General features: G+C 41.3%; 1 protein-coding gene across 5 annotated transcripts in view; it reads right to left on the bottom strand.

Moving 5' to 3' along the window:
- Positions 1-23030, bottom strand: part of TRIM33 (tripartite motif containing 33) — a 163795-nt gene that overhangs the window by 72659 nt on the left and 68106 nt on the right. For all 5 annotated transcript variants that reach the window (XM_073667143.1, XM_073667141.1, XM_073667145.1 and 2 more), the window contains exons 3-6: positions 21429-21576; positions 12958-13090; positions 4766-4882; positions 3639-3753 (exon numbers count right to left, since the gene is read on the bottom strand). In XM_073667143.1, coding sequence (XP_073523244.1) covers positions 3639-3753; positions 4766-4882; positions 12958-13090; positions 21429-21576 — 513 coding nt within the window. The remainder of the gene's footprint in view (positions 1-3638; positions 3754-4765; positions 4883-12957; positions 13091-21428; positions 21577-23030) is intronic.

The following is a 23030-nucleotide window of genomic DNA, read 5'->3' as shown; positions in this document are numbered from 1 at the left end:
TATATTTTTAAAAACATTTTTTTTTTTCAATTTTTAAAAACATTTTTTTTTCACTTACTGCATGCTTCAATAGTCTCCATAGGAGACTAGAAGCAGCAGTTGTCTGATCGTCTCTGCTACATACAGGGGATGAGCAGATCCCCTGCATGCAGCAGAAATGGTCCTGTGCTATGAGCGCCGACCACTAGGTGGCGCTCATAGCGACCAGATCATGACAACCACAGGCGTCTGCTGCAGACCCTGGGTTGTCATGCACGCCCATCGGGGACCCGCGATCACGTGACGGGGTCGCCGATGGGCAGGGCTTATGACGCGCAACCCGGAAGCGCGCGTTAAATGTCGCTGTCGGAGATTGACAGCGGCATTTAACATGTTAACAGCCGCGGGTGGATCGCGATTCCACCCGCGGCTGTTGCGGGCACATGTCAGCTGTAAGAATCAGCTGACATGTGCTCGGTTCAGTGAGGGCTCAGGGCAGCAGCCCTCACTGAACCGGGGGTACGCAAATGTGCGTACTAAGACGTCATGGGTTGGAAAGGGGTTAAACAATTCTGGACTGCCCATATGATGTCATGTGTGTGGAAGCTTCTGATAGATTTTTTGGCAAAATCTGAGTTAATTAGATATACAACTGTGGATGCATTTTAATGCACACCTGAAATACACTGCTTCTTTGTGTAGCATCATGGGAAAGTCTAAAGAAATCAGCCAAGATATCAGGAAGAGAATTGTGGACTTGCACAAGTCTGGCTCATCCTTGTGTACAATTTCAAGATAGGTGAAGGTGCCTCGTTCATCTGTACAAACAATTATATGCAAATACAAACAAGATGGCAATGTCCAGCCATCATACCGCTCAGGAAGGAGATGGGTTCAGTGTCCCAGAGATGAAGGTGCTTTGGTCCGACATGTGCATATCAACCAAAGGACAAAAGCAAAAGACATTGTGAAGATGATGGTGGAAGCTGGTAAGATTGCGTCAATAACCCAGTGAAAAGAGTACTGTATCAACATGGGCTGAAAGACCACTCTGCCAGGAAGAAGCCATTACTCCAAAAGAAACAAAAAAGCCAGATTAATGTTTGCAAATGCACACAGGAACAAGGACCTTAATTTTTGGTGACATGTCCTGTGGTCTGATGAAACTAAAACTGACCTCTTTGGGCATAATGACCATTGTTACATTTGGAGGAAGAAGAGAAGCTTGGAAGCCTAAGAATACTATCCCAACTGTGAAACACTGGGGTGGCAGCATCATGTTGTGGGGTTGTTTTGCTGCAGGAGGGACTGGTGCACTTCACAAAATAGATGGCATCATTAGAAAAGAAGATTATGTGGCAACACTAAAGAAACATCTCAAGACATCAGCCAGGAAGTTAAAGGGAATCTGTCACCCCCTGGGAGATATCAGACAGCTAGTATGGGCATACAGGTTATAGAAAAGCAAATCTATACTTACCCGTATGACCCATGGTAGAGGTCTGATTGCAGAGAAAAGTAGTTTTATCTTTTTGGTTTTCAACAGGCTTGGCGTCCGGGGGACATCAAGCAATGCCTGCCTATTTGATTATTATTCCCCCGAAATCGCCGCCTATCAAACTTTTACCATTCTCCCTCACTCCCCCGCAAGTCACAGGGCGCTGTGACGTGCGCTTTCCTTCCTAATCTCCCGGCACATGCGCAAAGCGCGGCTCTTACAGGCCATGCTTTGTTTCCTCCCGGCCGGGTTTGTATGAGCACAGTGCCCGCAGTGATCTATTGCGCTGGCGCCGGGTAGTCACTGTGACTTCCGCTCCAGTGACTCCCGGCGGATAACAAGTAGGTTTTCTGCAGCACTGTGCTCCTACAAACCCAGCTGGGAGGAAACAAAGCGCGGTCTATAAGAGCTTGGGCGGAAATAGGTCATCCAAATGGACAATGACCCGAAGCATACTGCCAAAATGGTTAAGTGGCTTAAGGATAACAAAGTCAATGTTTCGGAGTGGCAATCACAAAGCTCTGATCTGAATCCTATTGAAAATGTATGTGCAAAGCTGAAAAGGCAGGTGTGAGCCAGGCGACCTACAAACCTGGATCAGTTAGGCTAAGTGCCCACGATGCAGAAATGCTCCGGATTTTTCCTGAGCGTTTCTGCATCTCCCTGGCAGAAAAAACGTGTGCGGATTTCACATGCGTTTTCCTGCCAGGAACAAGCGTAAGTGAAGTGTTTTGATCATGCGATTTCGCATGCGGATTGTCGAGCGCTTTCTAAGAGATTTTAGCATCACTTGGAAAGTGCTTGACAACTTGGTCACACTATATAAATCCATGCAAACGGAATGGATTTTATATAGTGTGACCAAGGTTACTTTATAAAAAAAAAAAAAAAAAAAAAAAAAATGAATAAAAATGGTAAAAAAATAATAAAAAAAAACACACTCACCTTCCGATGAGCCCGGTCCTCCCGATGTCTTGCGGTTGTGTAAAATGACCTTCCATGATGTCATTTAGTCATGTGACAGGTCACGCGACTGTCGACGTCGGCGGTCGCTTGACCCGTCACATGACTAAATGACGTCATGGCAGGTCCTTTAAGACCATCGAGAGCTGCCGGGGAGCCAGGACGCATCACTATAGAGACCGGGGGCAATCATAAGGGGAGTATAATGTATATTTTTTATTTTAATTTTTTTTTTTTTTTCTTCTTCTTACAGGTACTATGGTACCCGGGTCTAGAGGAGAGTCTCCTCTTCTCCAGACCCGGGTACCACCCGCACATTGAATCGCTTAATATCCGCATGTGCACATGTAGTTATGCAGATATTAAGTGATTCAATGCAAGTCAATGGCGGTTAAAAAGCCGCGATTAAGCAAAATAATTGGTAGTGCTGCAGATTTTTCCGCAATGATAATCTGCAGCGGAAATTTCCGCATGTGCACAGCACATGCGGATCATCATTGGGGAACATTGCAGACCTTCTACCAAGCATTTAAGCGTTTCTGCAGCGGAATTTAGTTTTTCCGGGTTTGGCACTAAAGTCTACAGCCACCAAGTGACTGTAAACATTGAATCCTGGCAGCGCACGCAGTCAGGATTCTCCTGTGCTGGCACAGAGACGGAGCAATCATGTGACTTCAAGTATGCAATATGCACACATCCGGCCACATTCCAACTAAACTTACACAGCCACGTTCAATTCACTTGTATTGAGAGAGGCCGAGCACATCTAGTCAGAGTGTGGAAGGGCTCATGCATACTTGCTCTTGATGCTGGCACCAAAGAATCCAGACAGCGTGCATTGTGAGGATTCGCAGCTCTGCAGTCACAGAGTGGCTGCAGACTTTTGTGTCAAACCTGTACTACACCTTTATGGTTGAAGGGAAGGAAACAAGAGGCTGAAATATATGGAAATACAATGCATCTAAGAAGTGCAGGGTGGTAGACAATCAGGTGTGGATGGGGGGGGGGGGGTGCAGTTGAAAATAAAATAAATGAAATGCTTCCTTAGGTTCTCAAGTTTCACAATTCTCTGTGCACATCCTAGAAAGTTGAATTATTTTGATAGTATAGATTTTTTTTTCTTTGTTATATAAAAACATTTATATCAGACACAAAAAATGGAAAGGGAAAAAAAAAAGAAAATGAAAATTTCTCATACCTCCAGCTGCTGTAAAAGAGATTTCCCCTTCTTATTAATTTCATTTATTAAGGTGAAGATAGCAACTTTAATTTCCTGTTCCACTCTTTTATTAGTTTCATTCACTTCTTTTATCCTGCAGAACACACAAAACAATAACGGAGATTTAATATAAACCATGTCTATATGAGGAAGAGTGAAAGGGGAGGGATCCTGTGCTATCAATTTAAGTCATAATTTAAAAAGGGGCTGTCCACTTCTGACAATCCCATGACAGTAGCTTCACATTAAATTGATTGTAGGGGGTCTCACTGCTGGGAGTACTAATGATCAAATGTAACTTGCTAGAGAACCAGACGAGTGGTCTTTTTCATAGCAGTACCACTACAGGAAAACTGAGGCATTACATGGTGCTCACTGAAATCAATGCATTGTCAATGCTGGCCTCAGCAGGGATAGACAATTTATTATTTTAAAAACACATTACCTCCTTTTAGACAGTTTTGAAAAAAATCTCAACAACCCCTTTAACTTAAAATACCCGAACAAGAAATTTCAATTGGAATTTCTTCTTTACAGTTCCCACTATATAAACCTATCTATATATATTTAAAAAAAAAATTAACACTTTTTTGGGGGCATCAAGGATCAAAGTGTAGACTGCATCATAAACATTTTTCAAAGACAGAACAAAATTATATCCAAAATAAGCAGGCATGTTGATTTTTATTAAAATGTAATTTTTCATCAACTTTTAGGTTTCTCTGTACATTTTTGGATATAGCTGTCATTTATCACTTTTTTTTTTTTTTACAGCAAAAGAATCAGTAAAGTTAGCATATACTGTAATAGGAAAAAGCAGAACATGAGCTTTTGGGAAAACTATCAAAACGGTCACAAATAGAAAGGTCATCCCGGTAAAGGCCGTAGATTATGCATTTTGTATTCTACTGTCCTCAATGAATTTAAAGCGTAGAAAAAGTAGTCTTGTCCTTCATAATTAGATTTCAGCTTTTAACAACTATGGGAAAAAAACCTTCAATGGCAAGAGGCACAGACATTTTTCTTATACATGAAGATTTAACAGCTTAGAAACAAGAAAAGTTTATAAAATCCTATTAAAGTATTTAAGAAAAATATAAAACTACCTGTTCTGAACCTGAGTAGCAGCAAAGTGAACATAATTCTTTTTTTCCAAGAGCTTAGCCAAGAGGTTCTCAATAGCACCCTTCTGGTTCTGAAAGGCCTCCTCCAGAAACTGGTATCTGATAATAGAACAATCTTTATTAATAACAATGTCACAAAGAAAGCCCAAAAAACAGTAATATTACCTGTAAACCATTTCCAAGATGCAGATGATGGTTCCTTATGGCTGATAAACATCTTATATATAAAAAATCTACAATGGCTGTAGATGGAAATACCATTTCACAGTCTTTTCTAATCTTTCATCTACATTTACAAAGTAGTGCAAGTTAAGAGAATTTACTTTTTTTGGGTCACAACGTACACTCCTCGACATAGAAATTGCAACATCAAGAAGGAAAAGTTGTGGGATTGTGGAAAACAAGTGATCAATAGACATGTTAAGGATATGCAAATATTAAAAAATGCTAATTAGATTTTCAAAAACATTTCAATTTATTCATTATTGAGTATGAGAATCACGTTCAGATATATAGGTAGGCACTTACACGCCTTGGCATATTATCATCAATGTGGTTAGTTGTGGTTGTCGGAGGAATGTTCTGCCACGCTGAACGCACTCAGGCTCGCAAATCATCAAGATCAACTGCTGGCAGCTCCCTTTGCAATTGCAAACCAATGACTGTTCACAGTAACATATGGCCTGGCATTGCAGTGTTGAAAAACTGCTTCTGGGACATATTGAAGAAATTATCATGCATTTCACAACCACATCAATGTCCTAAACCTGAGATTATGGTGTTGGGTGGCATAATGTATGGCAGCCAGACCCCTGTAGTCTTCATTCCAGATATACTTCTAGCTCAATTATACATTGATTTGGTGGCCACCATTTCTCCAAAGCATCCTAGGAGCCGTTTTTCAATACAACAAAATAATTAAAGTATGGTTACTCTGACCTGCTATAGCATCTCATGGCAGAACATGCATGGATGACCTAACACAGCATGTGTCTGAATTATGCTGCCATCAGGTTTCTGCATGAGGCATCAATGCCAAAACCATCACTCCCTTCTCTGATGGTAACAGCCTTTGAATTGAGCGCAGAAAGCAGGCTCGACTGCGGCTCCATGCACACTCCTCCTTTACAGTGGTTGCGCAGTGAAGATCAGGAGACTTAGAGATCTTGATCTAGAGATCAAGGGGGTCCCAGGATTAGGATGACAGATTTAACACCTATCCGATGGATTCATAATAAATGTAATTTGTGGGAAAACCCTGTTAATAAAAAAAAGTATAATATTTTATTTTTTTATCCAGCTGTCATTGCTACTGCTATTCTAATCATTTATTCCCTTTATTTTAACATTAACCACAGGCAATTGTGAATGATGAGACTTTTACTCAGAGTGGGCCCCACTAAACTAAGACCTTTTCACAATACAGCGATTGTGCTGCCACTGCTGAAAGATTACTGCAGCTATAGGCAGTGCGCATACCATATATCATGTGCAGGGAAACCAAATGGTACTATTACTCAAAACCGCATATGCATAACTAATGTCAATACATTAACAACCTAAGCGCATCTGAAAGGCTCAACTGTGAATGATTACTAGTGATATATGGAAAAACTTTTGCCTGAAACAGAAAAGAAGGAGAAATCAAGAAAATCCGGAGGAAGGGGGGGGGGGGTGCCTATCTGCCTAAGAAACAATGTGTTATAACCATACAATTATAAAATATTGACCGTTAATTTAGAATTGTACATATTTTAAGCTATTATATAAAAAAGGGAAAACCCTTTTGTGTCTCATGGACGGGTCATAAGTAACCTGTTAAGTCGTAACTTCAGTCACACGAGAGAGAAGTTAACCTAAGCGGTGCTGGAAACCAGGGAAGACGTTGATCAGCAAATACTTTATTGCAATTGCATTGCACAACATGTATTTAGACAGGTTTAGCAAAAAATACAATTTTAGGAGTGTTTCTGTAATTGATAAAACTAGTAACATTTATTTTACTTTTTTTAAAGCATTCTTGCGTTAGGCTGTGTGCCCACGATGCGTTTAAGCGTTTCCACAACGGCAAAAACGCTGCAGAAACGCTTAAAAAACACTTGGTAGAAGGCCTGCCATGTTCCCCAATAATAATCTGCATGTGCTGTGCACATGCTGCGGAAATTTCCGCTCCGGATTATCATTGCAGAAAAAAACGCAGCACTACCAATTATTTTGCGGAAGCGCTGCGTTTTCGCCGCCATTGACTTGCATTGGATCGCTTGGAATCCGCATCACTTCATCTGTACATGCGGAATCCAAGCGTTTCAATGTGCGGATGGTACCCGGGTGTGGAGGACAGGAGACTCTCCTCCGGACCCGGGTACCATAGAACCTGTAAAAAAAGAATAAAATAAAAAATGAATGTTAGATTTACCTTCTTATGGCCCCCGCTGCGCTCGTCCTCCCTTGCCGGCAGCTCGCGGTGGACTGAAGGACCTGCGCGGACGTCATAGTTATGTGACGGCAGGTCCTTCAGTGTAGTGTACCGCGATCTGTCAGCAAGCCAGGACAGAGCGAAGCCAGAAGGTAAGTATAGATTTTTTATTTTTAACCATTCTTTAAGGTCACAGTATATAAATCCATGCCGGTTGCATGGATTTATATAGTGTGACCAAGTTGTCAAGCACTTTCCAAGTGATTCTAAAATTGCTTGGAAAGCGCTTGACAACCCGCATGCGAAAATGCATGTGAAGAACGCTTCACCTCCGCATGTCCCTGGCAGGAAAAACGCATGTACAATCCGCATGCGTTTTTTCTGCCAGGGAGATGCAGAAACGCTCAGGAAAAATTCCGGAGCATTTCTGCATCGTGGGCACATAGCCTTACAGAAATTTTTACACACTTGCCTAAAACTTTTGCACCGATCTGAATATAGATCGGTTAAAGAAAAAAGCAGTGGATAGAGACTCCTATCTTCTGGTGTTGGGGCGTTGTCCACCCTCTGTACCATGTGAGTAGATAAGATTGTACATAGGTAGCAGATAAGAGAAAATCTGTTTGCACATCCCCTAAACAGATCGCATAAGATAACTTGTAAAACTGATAATACAACACCGCATTATGAGCAGTACCTAGAATTTAGGAAAAAGGCCGGATGATAGTTTCCCTTTAAAGATTATCACAAAATGATCCATTGTTTAACTCAGGTTTTTGTGTTAAATGTATTTTTCAAAACTTTTGGCTTTTTTAACCCCTTAATGGCCCAGGGCGTATTAGTACGCCCCAGGCCATCACCCCCGGTTCAGTGAGGGCTCCGGCGCTGAGCCCGCACTGAACCGGGCACATGTCAGCTGATTCTTACAGCTGACATGTGCCCGCAACAGCCGCGGGTGGAATCGCGATCCACCCGCGACTGTTAACATGTTAAATGCCGCTCTCAATCTCTGACAGTGGCATTTAACATCGCTGCGCCGGAAGTGCGTCACTTACCCCGCCCATCGGTGACTCCCGTCATGTGATAAAGGGTCACCGATGGGTGGGCATGACAATCCTGGGTCTGCAGCAGACCTAGTGGTCAGCGCTCATAGTACAGAAGCATTTCTGCTACATAGAGGTGATCTACTTATCACCTCTTTGTAGCAGAGGCATCAGACAAGTGCTGCTTCTAGTCTCATATGGAGACTATAGAAGCAAGCAAAACATGTAAAAAAAAAAAAAAGGTTTTTAAAAATATTTAAAAAAATAAAAGTTTAAATCACCCCGCTTTTGCCCCATTCAAACTTAAATAAAAAATAAACCCCACATACACATTTGGTACCGCCACGTTCAGAATCGCCCGATTTAACAATATAAAAAAAGTATTAATCCGATCGGTAAATGGTGTAACGAGAAAAAAATTCCAAACGCCAGAATTACGTTTTTTTTTGGTCGCCACAACATTGCAATAAAATGCAATAACGGTCGATCAAAACATCGTATCTACCCCAAAATGGTATAAATAAAAACGTCAGCCCAGCGCGCAAAAAATAAGCCCTCACCCGGCCCCAGATCCCGAAAAATGGAGATGCTACGGGTCTCGGAAAATGGCACCATTTTTTTTTTTAAGCAAACTTTGGATTTTTTTCACCATTTAAATAAAAAAGAACCTATACATGTAACTCGTAATGACCTGGAGAATAAGAATGGCAGGTCAGTTTTAGCATCCAGTGAACGTGGAAAGAAAAAAAAAGCACAACTGTGGAATTGCATTTTTTTTGCAATTTCACCACACTTGGAATTTTTTTCCCCGTTTTCCAGTACACAATATCGTAAAGCTAGTAATGGCGTTTAAAAATAAAACTCGTCCCGCAAAAAATAAGCCCTCAAATGGCCATATTGCCCAAAAAATAAAAACGCTATGGCTCTGGGAACAAGGGGAGCAAAAAACGAAAATGCAAAAACGGAAAATTCCAAGGTCGCGAAGGGGTTAACCATATATAATCTTCATTAAAAATGAAAAGAAATCTTGCAATTTTCACACTGGCCATACAGGCATTTTTTTAGACCAACTTCCTCTTGTTTCAGGAAACGACACATATACATAGATACAATGGTTAGACCTTATCTTTTGTATTGAAGCGTCTAATGGGTCTGTGTAAAGGTGGGTCAGTTGTGAAATTGCCTATTCTAAATAGTGGATCCTTTGGTCAGTGTGAAAATTGCAAGATTATTTAAAGAAAAAAAAAAGTAAAGACTGATAAACAAAATTCCTAATTTTAAGAAAAAATACCCATAGATCATCACAGTTGATGGTTTAAGTTAAGTTTATGCGGCGTCAATTAGAAGCACAGTGGGCATGGGATTTCTATAAATCCAATCCACTCTGCTTCTACTGTACAACACAGCGGTTGGTACGCAGCACAGGTGAGCTGCATCCAAAATGCTGCTATTACGGATCGTGAGTATGCAGTCTAATACATAAGAAATACAAAACCCCCAGCTTTCTTCATAAAATATGATCATGCCCAGATGACAGATATCTCCAAAGTAATATAGAAACCGCTAACGTGATGCACATGGTGTGAGAATGTCCAGAACTGGGCACATTCTGGAATACAGTTATTGGCATTGTTCATAGAGAACATGACAATCCTACATGCAAGTACTAAAATCTGTATCTTGGGTGTACTGGAGGATGAAATGGAACACAATTCCAATAGGCCTATCCCGCATCCTATTCCAAGCTAGTAAGCATATTTCCCCCTACTCTAACAAAAATCTTAACTCTTGTGAATGTGATAATCAGACTCAAAAGTTTGATAAGAAACAAAATATAATGCATAAGTTTGAAAGGGTATGGAAACCGTGGCTAAATGCTCCAGATATGCCAACAAATCCATTACCGGAAAATGTTACAAATGTTATAACATGGGCTGAATTCTCATTGGATAGTATAGGAAGGCCTCAATGGGTGTTTAGGCTAATTGCCTGACGATTGGATGTCTTTATTGATACAATTTTGGGGAAGATGCTTATTTTGATCACTTCTCATTGCAAGGACAAAAACAAACGCAATGTTGGCATTTCATATGATTTTCTTTACGGCCTTTATCTAATGGTTAAATTAGATTTAGATTTTGACAAACAGGAAGCAGTGACACCACATTTTCTTTCTCATTTAAAAAAAAAAAAAAAAAAAAAAAAAAATGAGTAATTCAAATGTTTATTTCTTCTATCTCTATCCTCAAAAGAAAGCAGCACTATACAAAACTGATCTAACAAATGGGTGCAAAGCTTTAGCGTATCGACCCAGTATCCTCCATATACACACGGCAGATACGTGAAAAAAACACTTTGGTCTTTATTCACCCATGTATGTGCCATGTTTCAGGTCTTCAAACGGAGCCTTTCTCAAACCAAGCTCATGGCTTAAAAGGCCACTACAATATATAATTCACCCACTGATTTAAACCTTGTAAATAAGTATTTTTGTAAACACCTCTTATGTGCCATATGTGCCTGTGAGCGGCGCTATCGCTGCTTGCTCAGTCCACATCATGTGACCCCGGCTGCAGCTGCCTCAGTCACGTCAACTTCCGGATTTCTTGGAGTCACCCAGGCGTGACCCAGTCGTGCGCGCACACACACCCCCTGATTGACTGGGCTGTGGACGGCGTTTCACTGCAAGTCACAGCCCAGTATCTAGCGCGCGCTTTCCCGCTCTCCTTAGCTGCAAATGCGCGCTGGATACTGGGCTGTGACGTGCAGTGAAATGTAGTAATGGTCTAATGTAGTAGCAGAGACCCTGATTACAGCGATGTGTCAGTAACCAGGCCGTGTTTTGCTTTTTCAATACAAGCAGTGCTTTATCAGCAGGAGATTATCACTACATGAAAACTAGCCTCCTGTATCCTAGTCTAACCAGGCCCCCAGCACTGATTAGCAGCTCTCTCACTATACAATGTATATAAAAAGCTGTGGTGTGAGAGCGGTTATATACAGCTCAACTGGGCTCTTCTAGATCTGCAGCAGAGAAAACAGACTCATAACTACTGCATCCAGTAAATCAAGTGATACATCACTGGAATCAGGATCTCGGCCCCTACCTCATGCTGCTGTCACATTACATAGCAAATACCTACTGGCAGTCACTTTAAATCACTATTTTACTGATAAAAGCTCTGGCCCTTTAGGAAAGGCAGACTGAAGTCTGCTCAAGTCAGGGTATTTTACTATCACACTATTGACAGCTGTGTGAGGCTTCCAGCTTCTGAGCTGGAAGACACCAAATGTGATACCATGTGTGAGGAAGGAGGGGGAGACGGACAGTGCAGCATGCCAACACAGGAGACGCTTATTCCATGCTGGGTTGCAGAATACACAGGACATTTTATTACATGACTGAAACAACAATAATCAGCATTAAGGTTCAGGCTCCTGATTGAAAAGGAGGAAACACGATTCAGTGCTCATTGGGATGCATTAGTGACACAGTTCACCATGTTTATTAATTCTGTCAATGAAAAAAATTGGTTGATCATTTCTCCCATCGCATTTAGCTTATGATATAGATCATTACATGTATAATGAAGATACTTTACATTCAAATAAGCCAATTCATGAGAGCCCACCAGCCATGAAAAGGCATTACTTTCTTCATTGGGATACTAAACCTAATATTTATCAAACATGCCTCTGCCGGGCTAAAAACATGAAATAGGGGAATGAGAGAGGGAAGAATAATGAAAATGGAGAAATGAGGAGGAAGCAAATAAAGCATGTTAAAGTTCAACACGCCCATGAAAGTCTTATGAGCAGCAACAGATGGCATTTTTGCTTTTTTGCTAGCTTATTTTTCAATAAAACAAGCTTAAATATTATATTTCCCTCTCCCTTATTAAATAAACCAGCTTGATAAGGCTGATGTTGCAGATTTAGGGTATGTGCACACGATCAGTGTTCACTGCGGATTGGACACAGCACAAGTGCACTGCGTGCGATCCACAACAGCCCGATGTTACAGCATAGTGGATGGGATTTATACAAATCCCATGCCCACTATGCGTAAACTGACATGCGGCCCGTCTTTCCAGACCGCGTCATGTCAATTTCTCCTGCGGGTCCGCATGCAGGCTTTCTCCATAGACCTAATCTCTATGGGGAAAGTCTGCATGTGAGAGGGGGAAAAAAAAAAAAGAGGCCGGAGCTCATTTGCATAATGAGCTGAAGCCGGAGGCGGCACCTCCGCAGCCGGCTCCGGACAGTCTGCACATACCCTTATGGTGGTGCTAGAAGAAATAGCTCATCCAGATGAAAGCAATCTTATGTGGATCACACCCACTAGTGGCTTATCTGCCACAGGAAAAAGAAGCTACGCTGAAATCAGACAGACCAGATCCTCCACCAGCTGACAGAAGATTGTAGGGCTACCCCGTGAACATTCGATATAGCAGATTTCAACAAAATATCTAATGTACATGGCCACCCTTCATTTGCCTTATTCCATAAAGACAAAAAAAAAAAAACACGTTTCTTACACGAGTCACCTGTTACCTGGAGACAAAGGACAAACATTCGAAGGCTATAAAAACAAATATTGTATGGCATCATTGTTGACAATGTATACGTTGCCTACATGTGTACAGTTGATAAAAAGATCAGACTCAGACTTAAACAGTAAGCCTCAGTATTTGGGCACGAGAAGACATGCATACCTGTGTTCCTTGTGTTCAAGAAGTTGGCAGTCACGACATGTTAGCTTGTCACAGGTTTCACAGAACAATTTTAGCTGCTCCTGTTTATGGTTGGGACAATAAACTAGACGCTGCCCTGACGCTCCCACAGATTCTAGAGAAAAAAAGAAATATACAAATGTTTTAGTAAAATGAACACAATGAAAAGAAAAAATACACAAATAAAAACCTTTATTACAGTAAAATCTGCTCCCAAGACACAATCAGGTAGCTGCAAGATACAGAGACCGAGGGCCCTGAAGCTAGAATAGGTTTAGCATACAGCACATTTTTGGGGGTCCGACTAACTGTGAAATGGATCAGTTCGAGCAGTGGTGGGAACTTCCAACCTGCTGGCTGTCTACGGCCAATGAAGTCATATGTTTGGGCTCTTGGGCAGATTAACCATGGCGCACACAATGCTGGATTATGTCCGGACACTGGCCAGTGAGTTCTTTGTGAGGGTAATTTGTGTGCTCTGCGTTATGTGCTCTGCGTTCCCATACCTTTCCTTGAGGTCTAGTCACCAATCGCAGTGTGTATTGTGTGATGTATATATAGGAGTCTCGTCATCTCCTATGTGATGCATTTACAGCAGTCTGTGGCTCCTGTGTGATGTATTTTTAGCAGTGTCAGAGTCTCCTGTGTGACATTTACATCCGACCACCTACTGCATGAGTTCTGTAAACGTTACACGAGTGCTCAATTTCCCACTGTGAGAAGACATGCATTGCAATATGCATCTGTGCTCGGAATAAAATTATCGCAAAGAGCTGACCCGCTCCAGATTGACTGAAGCAAAGCTGGAAAAGCAGTTGTGGGTAGCAATATCATTAATACCACCTAACATCACACGCCTCACCAAACAGAAGCAGTTCCAGCCATCACATTAGGGGTGTGTTATTTACGGTAAGTGTTTAACCAAATACAGCAGGCTTATTTGTAAATTAATAATTTTGTATGACCAGAGAATGATGGTACAAATATCCAAATTGCCCTTGGCATAAAAAAGGTTTCCCACAAGAGTTATAGCCTAAAAACAAAATAAAAGTTAAAGAAGTGGTCTGAAGGCAAAGCATTTTTCTCCAACTCCCAATCTATTTAGTGCTATAATCTAAGGTATTTTCTAATATGCTTGCTTTAAAACTTCCCTACTGTTCCCCAACTACACTATCTAACTGCTTGTGGTTGTTTCCCTATTTCCTGTCTGAGGACGATTCGTTTGAATACCACAAGTGCATGCTGGGATACTCTAGCAAAGCATCTTCGAGGGGGGGGGGGGGGCATGGGCATTGTCATAGCCCCTGTCCCCTTCTTGAAACCAAGAGTCATCAGTGACTCATTTCAGGGGCTGTTCTCAAGTGTCTTCCTAGTGCAGTCTCCCCCAGTGCCCTGTGCAATGAGCACAGCGTCCGGTCTGTTGTCTGTATAACTGAACAGTAAGCCGGCAGCACTGTCACTATTACCCGCAGAGACCAGTTAAGTCACTTGGGGGATAGCGCTAGTAGACCTCCTGCACGCCGGTGATAGTGACACCGCTCTCCTTTCAGCTTATCACACTTTATCTATGCCAATAACAGATCGGATGCTGTGCTCATTGCACAGGGGAAGATGTACACAAGGGAGACACTCTGGGACAAAGCAGGGACAGCACCGCCCCTGAAATGAGCGTCACTGATGACGCTTGGATTCAGGGAGAAGGCAGGGGCTGTGACAATGATTCGCAGTCTCTGTCCCCCTTGAAGATGCTTCATTTTAGTATCCCAGCATGCACTGGTGATGCTCAAATTGTCAGACCGGAAATAGAAAAAAATAAATAAATACAAAAGCAGTTAGTGTAGTTTGGGAACGGTAGGGAATTTTTAAAGTCTATTAGAAAATAGCTTAGATTATGGGACCAAACAATGAGTTAGGAAAAAAATGCTTAGTCTTCGGACCACCCCTTTAAGTCACAGGATAGGCATCTTAACCTAAATAGTCACTTCTCACAAACATCAGCTCATCTAAAGGCCACTGCAAGGACTAAAAAATGTCAAAGTACTTTACCAAATTTACTTTTTTGACTTAAAGTCATTCCACAGCGCCTGAAGTGGTCTTTCTGCTAACGTCCTGACCACTGGCTGAAGTCAATGTCAGCTGTAGCTCGTCACTCGCAGTAGAGACTCCCAAGACCGATCACAGGAAGGGTTGTGGAGTGGGAGGTGAATCATGTCTCTGATTCCCTGTCACACTACATACATACATACGAGAGGTGGGCCTTCAGCTTGTGGCAGCCAAAGCACTGGTGCAATTCATACCGAGAAGTGAGAGGAAAGAAAGTTACAGCACCTATAGTTCTGGCAAAAAGCTAATAAAGTGGAATTATCCACTTCATGGATGACCGGTTACAGGTCATGAGAAGTGAAACAGTTCCTGGACACTGGACTGAACTTTCTAAACTTGAGGGCGGTGAGACAGCAAGTCATTTTTTTCACAAAGGTTCTGGAGATATGTTGGGTATGCTGTAACCCAACCCTGGTTAGGACACCACAGTTTCAAAATGCTTTTACCAATTGCCTACTGAAGAAAACTGCACACATAAATAAGAAACATGGTTACATGAACACATTAGCAAACTACTAAGGCAATCTAAACAATAGCGCCTTCACAATTTACATACTCAATTTGAGATCACACTTTTCTGTAATGGCACAATTTTTGCAGATGGAGAGTTGAGTAAGAAGTTACATGTTCAGGTGGCCTCCTCCTCAGATGTTAATTACCTCCCATAATGCTGAACCCGTGTGGAATAGTCACAATCTACCTAGTAAACAGATAAAATACAGACCAGTGGTATCTTCTCACTACACAGGCTAGGTTTAACACCAAAGATGGGTAAAAAGGATGTTTGAAGAAAAAATATATGCAAGTATGTGCCATAGAAGTTTAATAGCATCACCAGAAATAACCTAAGCTCCAAAATGGACTACGCTTTTCTAATAAAAATAGTCCATGTTTACAAGAACATCCACGTAATAAATAAAAAAACTGTTAGGATGCACTGGTGGTCCCCCCAGCTTTTGTTACAGGGGAAGTCTGGTCTCAGAAGAAACATCTGCAGTCACTCTGTACGCCCACAGGCTGCCAAATTGTGACCGTGTGCTGTCATGTGAGTTATTGTATGCGGTTTGCACATATGTGGTCATGTGCCGAGTAGTCTCATCTGACTTCTGCACTTCTCTCAATTCTCCTCTATTCAGAAGAGTCTAGTCGGCAAATCACATAGAAGCACAAAAATCATATGACTGCCCACCTGTACAAGGAATACATGGAAATAGTTAGATTTTTCTTAAAACAGACTGCTGCAACCAGAGACCGCAGTGGTCACTTGCCATACTAGCAATATCACAGCTCAATGCTGGGGCAAGTGATTACAAGAAGGCAGGTGGTGACAGCTGTCGCCAATCTCTGACCTTCGGGTCCATTTACATCGAACCACTGGCGATAGTTTTACTGGATTTTAAACTTCTAATGATCGGCAGTCATTTCAGACCACAGTAAATGGTGTGCACTGAGCGATCTGTAACAGTGAGCATAGACTGCCATGGTTCTTGACCGTGCGAGTTCTGTTCACACAGGAGGATGCAGAGCCAAGAACGATAGTCTTTTGTGCTGCACAAAAGATCATTTCACCTGATGAATGAGCAAGATAATCATGAAACCAGTGTTTTAAACAGCGCTCATTGACAATTAACCTGCAGCTTTAAAAAAGGGGCTAACCAGGGCAGATAAGGTGACACCTATCTATAGGGGTTTGGTAAGGATGTGGGTCCAATCACTGGGACCTGTACAGATTGGAAGAACATGGAACGGTTATTTCCATTACAATGGCGCAGCAGAGTGCACGACCAACCACTGCTCCATTAATTCCCTATGAGGCAGATGAGCTGGGTATTTTCCAGCAGCCCAATAATGAATGGACCGGCGATTAGCCATGGGCACTGCTGTTCCATTGTTACAGGACGAAAGTGCTCCATTCTTTCTATTGGTGCAGGCAAGGTTTCGCCTGTCCTGTTGTGATAAATTATCTGCACTTCTGAAATTCTAATATAGCCAAATGGATCTACAAGCACATTGTGTTGCATCTACAAGTCTTTCCATGCATTTTAGGGGCAAAGACCATGATTTCATCATTGTCAGTTACTACTCCTGTAGTTTTTATCTGCTGCGTCTCTGCTAGTCCTCTAAATAATAATACTAGCGATGGCCGCCTCCATCATTGACTAACAAGTTTTCTGCCTATGCAGTGTAGGCAGTAAGCTGCCAATCAATGATGTGGTAGCATGGTTAAACAGATGATTATTGAGGACCTCAAAGCATCACGAGAGTACTAGCAGAGCTGCAACAGATGATTTTATCAAAACCATAGCGGGAAGCCCAGCAAGGGAAAGTTCACATGCAGGATTTTTTTTTTTCATATTCATGTGGATTTTTCAGGCTGAAAAAGCCGCAATTAAAAACTTGTACTAAAACAACATGATTTTTTTTACCCTGTGTACAGACGATTTATCATGGTATTTCTGAGAAGGCTTTTCGATTCAATCCCCAAAGTGGTCAACCATTGTTCCCATAGCTTTATAAATGTTTTGAGGGTGTTTATTTTAATATATGTACTTTTTTTTCCATACATAAAACATTTAGTTTGCATTTCAATTCTATCTTCTATCATTGGGGGGATTTTTCAATCCAGTGTAGTGCTAAAAGTTTTCTAGCTTGAAATGGTACTCGGGAGATAGCTATAGAGGAATCCGAATCGAGCCCCTCCACTAACAGACCAAGTATGCAGATTTTGGGTTCCAATTCTATATGGATTCCAAACACAGATTTTATCAAGTCAACAACCCCCTTCCAATAGTTCCCAATGTTTACACACTCCCACACCATGTGCATTAAGTGAGCGCAGTTTTTCTCGCATCTTGGACACATGTTGTCCACTCATATATCAATTTTAAATAGAGTATATAAGACCCAGTGTATTCTATGAATAAGAAAAATTTGTGACAGTCTGATTCGGACAAGGATACTTTAGGAACTAGATCTAGCACCTCTTCCCATTGTTCCTCATATAGGGGACCCACATCTCTTTCCCACTTTACTTTGGCTGTGATAGGGTACTTTTCTAAATGCACAACCATAAGCTACTTACAGTGAAGGAAATAATTATTTGATCCCTTGCTGTTTTTAGAAGTTTGCCCACTGACAAAGACATGAACAGTCTATCATTTTAAGGGTAGGTTAATTTTAACATTGAGAGATAGAATATCCAAAAAAAAAAAAATAAATAAATAAAAAAATAAAAAATCAAGAAAATCACATTGTATAAATTAGATAAAATTTATTTGCATTTTGCAGTGAGAAATAAGTATTTGATCCCTCTGGCAAACACTTAATACTTGTCAAAACCCTTGTTGGCAATTACAGCAGTCAGATGTTTTTTGTAGTTGATGAGGGTTGCGCACATGTCAGGAGGAATTTTGGTCCACTCCTCTTTGCAGATCATCTCTAAATCATTTAGATTTTGAGGCTGTCAATTGGCAACTCGGAGCTTCAACTCCCTCCATAAGTTTTCTATGGGATTAAGGTCTGGAGACTGGCTAGGCCACTCCATGACCTTAATGTGCTTCATTTTGAGCCACTCCTTTGTTGCCTTGGCTGTATGTTTTGGGTCATTGTCTTGCTGGAAGACCCAGCCACGACCCATTTTTAATGTCTTGGCGGAGGGAAGGAGGTTGTCACTCAGGATTTTACGGTACATAACTCCATCCATTCTCCCATTCATGCGGTGAAGTAGTCCTGTGCCCGTATCAGAGAAACACCCCCAAAACATAATGTTTCCTCCTCCATGCTTGACAGTGGGGACGGTGTTCTTTGGGTCATAGGCAGCATTTCTCTTCCTGCAAACACGGCTTGAGTTATTGCAAAAAAACTCAATTTTTGTCTCATCTGACCACAGCACCTTCTCCCAATAACTCACAGAATCATCCAGGTGTTCACTGGCAAACTACTTCAGACGGGCCTGCACATGTGCCTTCTTGAGCAGGGGGACCTTACGGGCACTGCAGGATTTTAAACCTTTAAGGCGTAATGTGTTACCAATGGTTTTCTTGGTGACTGGTCCCATTAACAAGTCCCCCCCCCCCCCCCATGTAGTTTTAGGCTGATCTCTCACCTTCCTCATGATCAAGGATACCCCACGAGGTGAGATTTTGCATGGTGCCCCAGATCGATGTCGATTGGCAGTCATTTTGTATTTCTTCCATTTTCTTACTATTGCACCAACAGTTGTCTCCTTCTCACCCAGCGTCTTACTTATGGTTTTGTAGCCCATTCCAGCTTTGTGCAGGTCTATGATCTTGTCCCTGACATCCTTAGAAAGCTCTTTGGTCTTGCCCATGTAGTAGAGGTTAGAGTCTGACTGATTAATTGAGTCTGTGGACAGGAGTCTTTTATACAGGTGACTATGTAAGACAGCTGTCTTTAATGCAGGTAACGAGTTGATTAGGAGCATATATCTGGTCTGTAGGAGCCAGAACTCAATGTTGGGGATCAAATACTCACTGCATAATGCAAATAAATTTATCTAATTCATACAATGTGATTTTCTTGATTTTTTTGGAATATTCTATCTCTCAAGGTTAAAATTAACCATTAACCTACCCTTAAATAGACTGTTCGTGTCTTTGTCAGTGGGCAAACTTACAAAAACAGCAAGGGATCAAATAATTATTTCCTTCACGGTGTGTGTGTGTGTGTATATATATATTATATATATATATATATATATATATATATATATATATATATATATATATATATATATATATATATATATATATATATATATATATATATATATATATATATATATATATATATATATATATAGGAAATTAAACCCTTTGTCTATTGCAGAAGCAATTGCATCAATTATAGAGTTTATTTATAATAATGTCATTTGCTCTGAGTTGTGCATTATACGCATGACGTATTTGCAAAAACTGATAAAACATTTTGTGGGAAGATTGTAGCCTGCTCTTATTTGTTCGAAGTTTTTAAATATTCCCTCATTTAGGAGTTGTGACAAAAGAAAAATACCCCTACCTTCCCATTTGTTGAAGCCTGTTAGCTTAGATCTCTCTGGCATGTTGTAGTTATACCATAGCAGTGTGTAGTTTGTGAATTTCCCAATTCTAAGCATGTTCTTGCCTCTATCCCATATTTTAGATATAAGGTTCAGCGTGGGACAGTTTGGGACATTCTCTCAAGGTGGGCCCATGTCTAATACGGACATTGACAGTTTCCATTTAGTTCCTTCCTTAAGTAGCTCACCTGATATCCCACAATGTTTGGTTGCTCCCCAACCGTGTAACTGTTGCATTTGTGAGGCCAAGAAGTAGATCCAGACATTCGGGAAAGCTAATCCACCGTTATCTTTTCCTCTTTGCAGGGTCTCTAGTTTAATTCTGGCCTTTTTCTTTTTTCATAAAAGTTCTCTGAACAAGCTACGCATTTTATCAAAGGTTGTGGGGATCTATACTGGGGTATAATGTAAAAGTTGAGGCATGAGAATCATTTTTAGCAATTGCCTCTCCCGATTACTGACATTGGAAGTCGACATCAAGTGTCAATTTTAGTTCTGGATTTTAGCAATATGGGAGCCAGGTTAGGAGAATAGTATTCCTGGGGCCTGGCAGTAACCACTACCCCAAGATAATTAAAAGTATTTGCTACCTATAGCTGAGTATTCCCCAGGGATCAATCTGTTGGTAAGGGATCTACGGGCATGAGGACTGATTTATCCCAATTAATAATCCTGACCAAGTTTCACATATTTTTTAATACGATTCATTGTTCGAAAAATGGAGACCACATTCCCTAAAAACAGAAGCATGTCATCCGCACATAAAGAGATCCTCAGCTCCAGTGACCCACAACAGGTATAGCCTATGAGGAACACTGCTGTAATAATGGGCACGGTCTCTATTTTATGCTGGCGTTACATTGCAATGCATAAACCTGGTGACAGATTCTATACTATAAAGAGAATTGTCAACTCTCTGGAAAAACACTTTTTTTTTTTAAGCAAATACTTGTTTTAATTACATCTTTTATAAAACTCTGTTGTGCTGTTCCTCAGTTATTCCTCTTAAAAACCATCTGAATATATGATGCTCCAGAACGGTAATTTAATGGGGAATGAAAAATACAAGCATTTAATAAAACACATCAGGTGGGTGGACAGATCATAAAAATACCTGTCAAGCAGAAAGCTTCAAAAACAGAGAAATAAAAGCAGAAAATATATTTTCCAAATTTCAGAACTTTACATTTCTATTCAGGTCAGAAATCCAAAGTATTCAGTTATTGATTTGACAGAAGAGCCATTAAGTTATCAATGAAGTGAGAAATCTTACCTGAAGAGACATCTTCTTTCTTTGTGATCATGTGGTCCTTAGTGAATTTAACCCTTTGATGTGCTTCTATACAAGTCTTACAAAGCCATTCCCCACATTCCCCGCAGAGCCCAACAGCACTTGCATTGTCCTCGCAACTTGTACAAACCTAGAAAACAAAAATAAAAAAAATACAAAGCATAAAGAAGAAAATATAGAACAAGAATCCAACATATAACAAGGCCACATATTAGGCTTCATATATTCACTGTTGCTGATTCTAACAAATCAGAATTAAGGCTGCGGTGAAGGGATGTTAAACAGAAAAGTGCTCCCTTTAAGGTTTCAGCATTTTTACACTTAACTCCTGATTGGCTTATTATGGACAGGCGAATATTAGACATGAGCTTTTGTCTTCATGTGACATACAGGCTTTATATATCTGCCTAATGTTTCTTCAGAAGCACACCGCTCCTCTGCCTCCTGGACTTCTTACTTACTAGAGGAGCTGTGCACTCCTGAAGTTTGACAGTTTGGACCAGCATCATGGTCGTGCCATTGCCCTGAACTGAGGGCTCACCCTTGCTGCCAGTAGAAGCAGCGTCGACTCTGCACGGGCACTGACCAGCAGACATGCACTTGCAATCTGTATAACAAACAGCATGCTCTCCTTGCCAAGGAAACCAGCCACCTCTGATAGACTCCGGAGGTGACCAATAAGCTGAGCAACAAGCAGTAAACTATATAATAAAATTCACTCCATTCTTGGGACTGGAGAGGATTTTTAAAGGGGTTGTCCACTACAAGGACAACCCCTTCTTAAACTAAATGTTCGGCCCTGATAAAATTAAAAAAGAAACTGTTTTCCCCTCCCGTGCCAGCGGTGTTGGCACTCACGATCCAAGGACTGTGATGCGGTGGAATGACACGTGAAGCCCGGCGCCCAATCAGTGCTGGCGTCAATGTCCCCGCCTTCAGACAAAGTGAACATGAAGAGGAAGTCAGATCAGCTGCAGCCCGGACGTCCTCTTCATGTTCCATTTGTCCGAGGTGGAGACCGTGACGGCAGCGCTGATTGGGCATCACATGTCATTCCACCGCATCACAGCCCCGGGACTGCCAGTGTCGACACCGATGGAACGGAGCTGGCACGGGCGGCGAGTATAGGTTTTTTATTTTATGGTTTCGAATATTTAGTTTAAGAAGGGGGTTGTCCTAGTACTGGATAACCTCTTTAATAAGAGTTAAATAGCAAGGTTGCTTGTTTTTATGAGCACTTTGCAATTTTACCCAATTACGAAGCTAGGCCAAATGGGGTTATCTAGCATTTAGAAACATTTTTTCCCAATCTCCTCCTTCAGCCATATGGAGCCATTATGCTAGATCGGTCATGTCAGCTGTATGTAAGCAGAGACTGGAAGCACTGCAGAAGGAGCAGCACTGGATCGCTGAGGAAAAGTTTACAGTCAGTAATAATACTTCTGTCAATTTATAATTACTGTAGTTTAACCAGCTCACGACTGGGCCATTTACCCTCAACTCCTGACCAAACACATTTTCAGGGTTTTTTTCACACATGCGGTTTAAAAGATGGGAAAAAATAATTTATCATTCAGATATTCA

The sequence above is a fragment of the Phyllobates terribilis genome, unplaced genomic scaffold (assembly GCF_046119375.1).
Source record: "Phyllobates terribilis strain yellow unplaced genomic scaffold, ASM4611937v1 Scaffold_2__4_contigs__length_985480577, whole genome shotgun sequence".
Classification (NCBI taxonomy): domain Eukaryota; kingdom Metazoa; phylum Chordata; class Amphibia; order Anura; family Dendrobatidae; genus Phyllobates; species Phyllobates terribilis.
The sequence above is the reverse complement of the archived record's forward strand: the minus strand, read 5'-3'. Positions and strand labels throughout refer to the sequence as shown.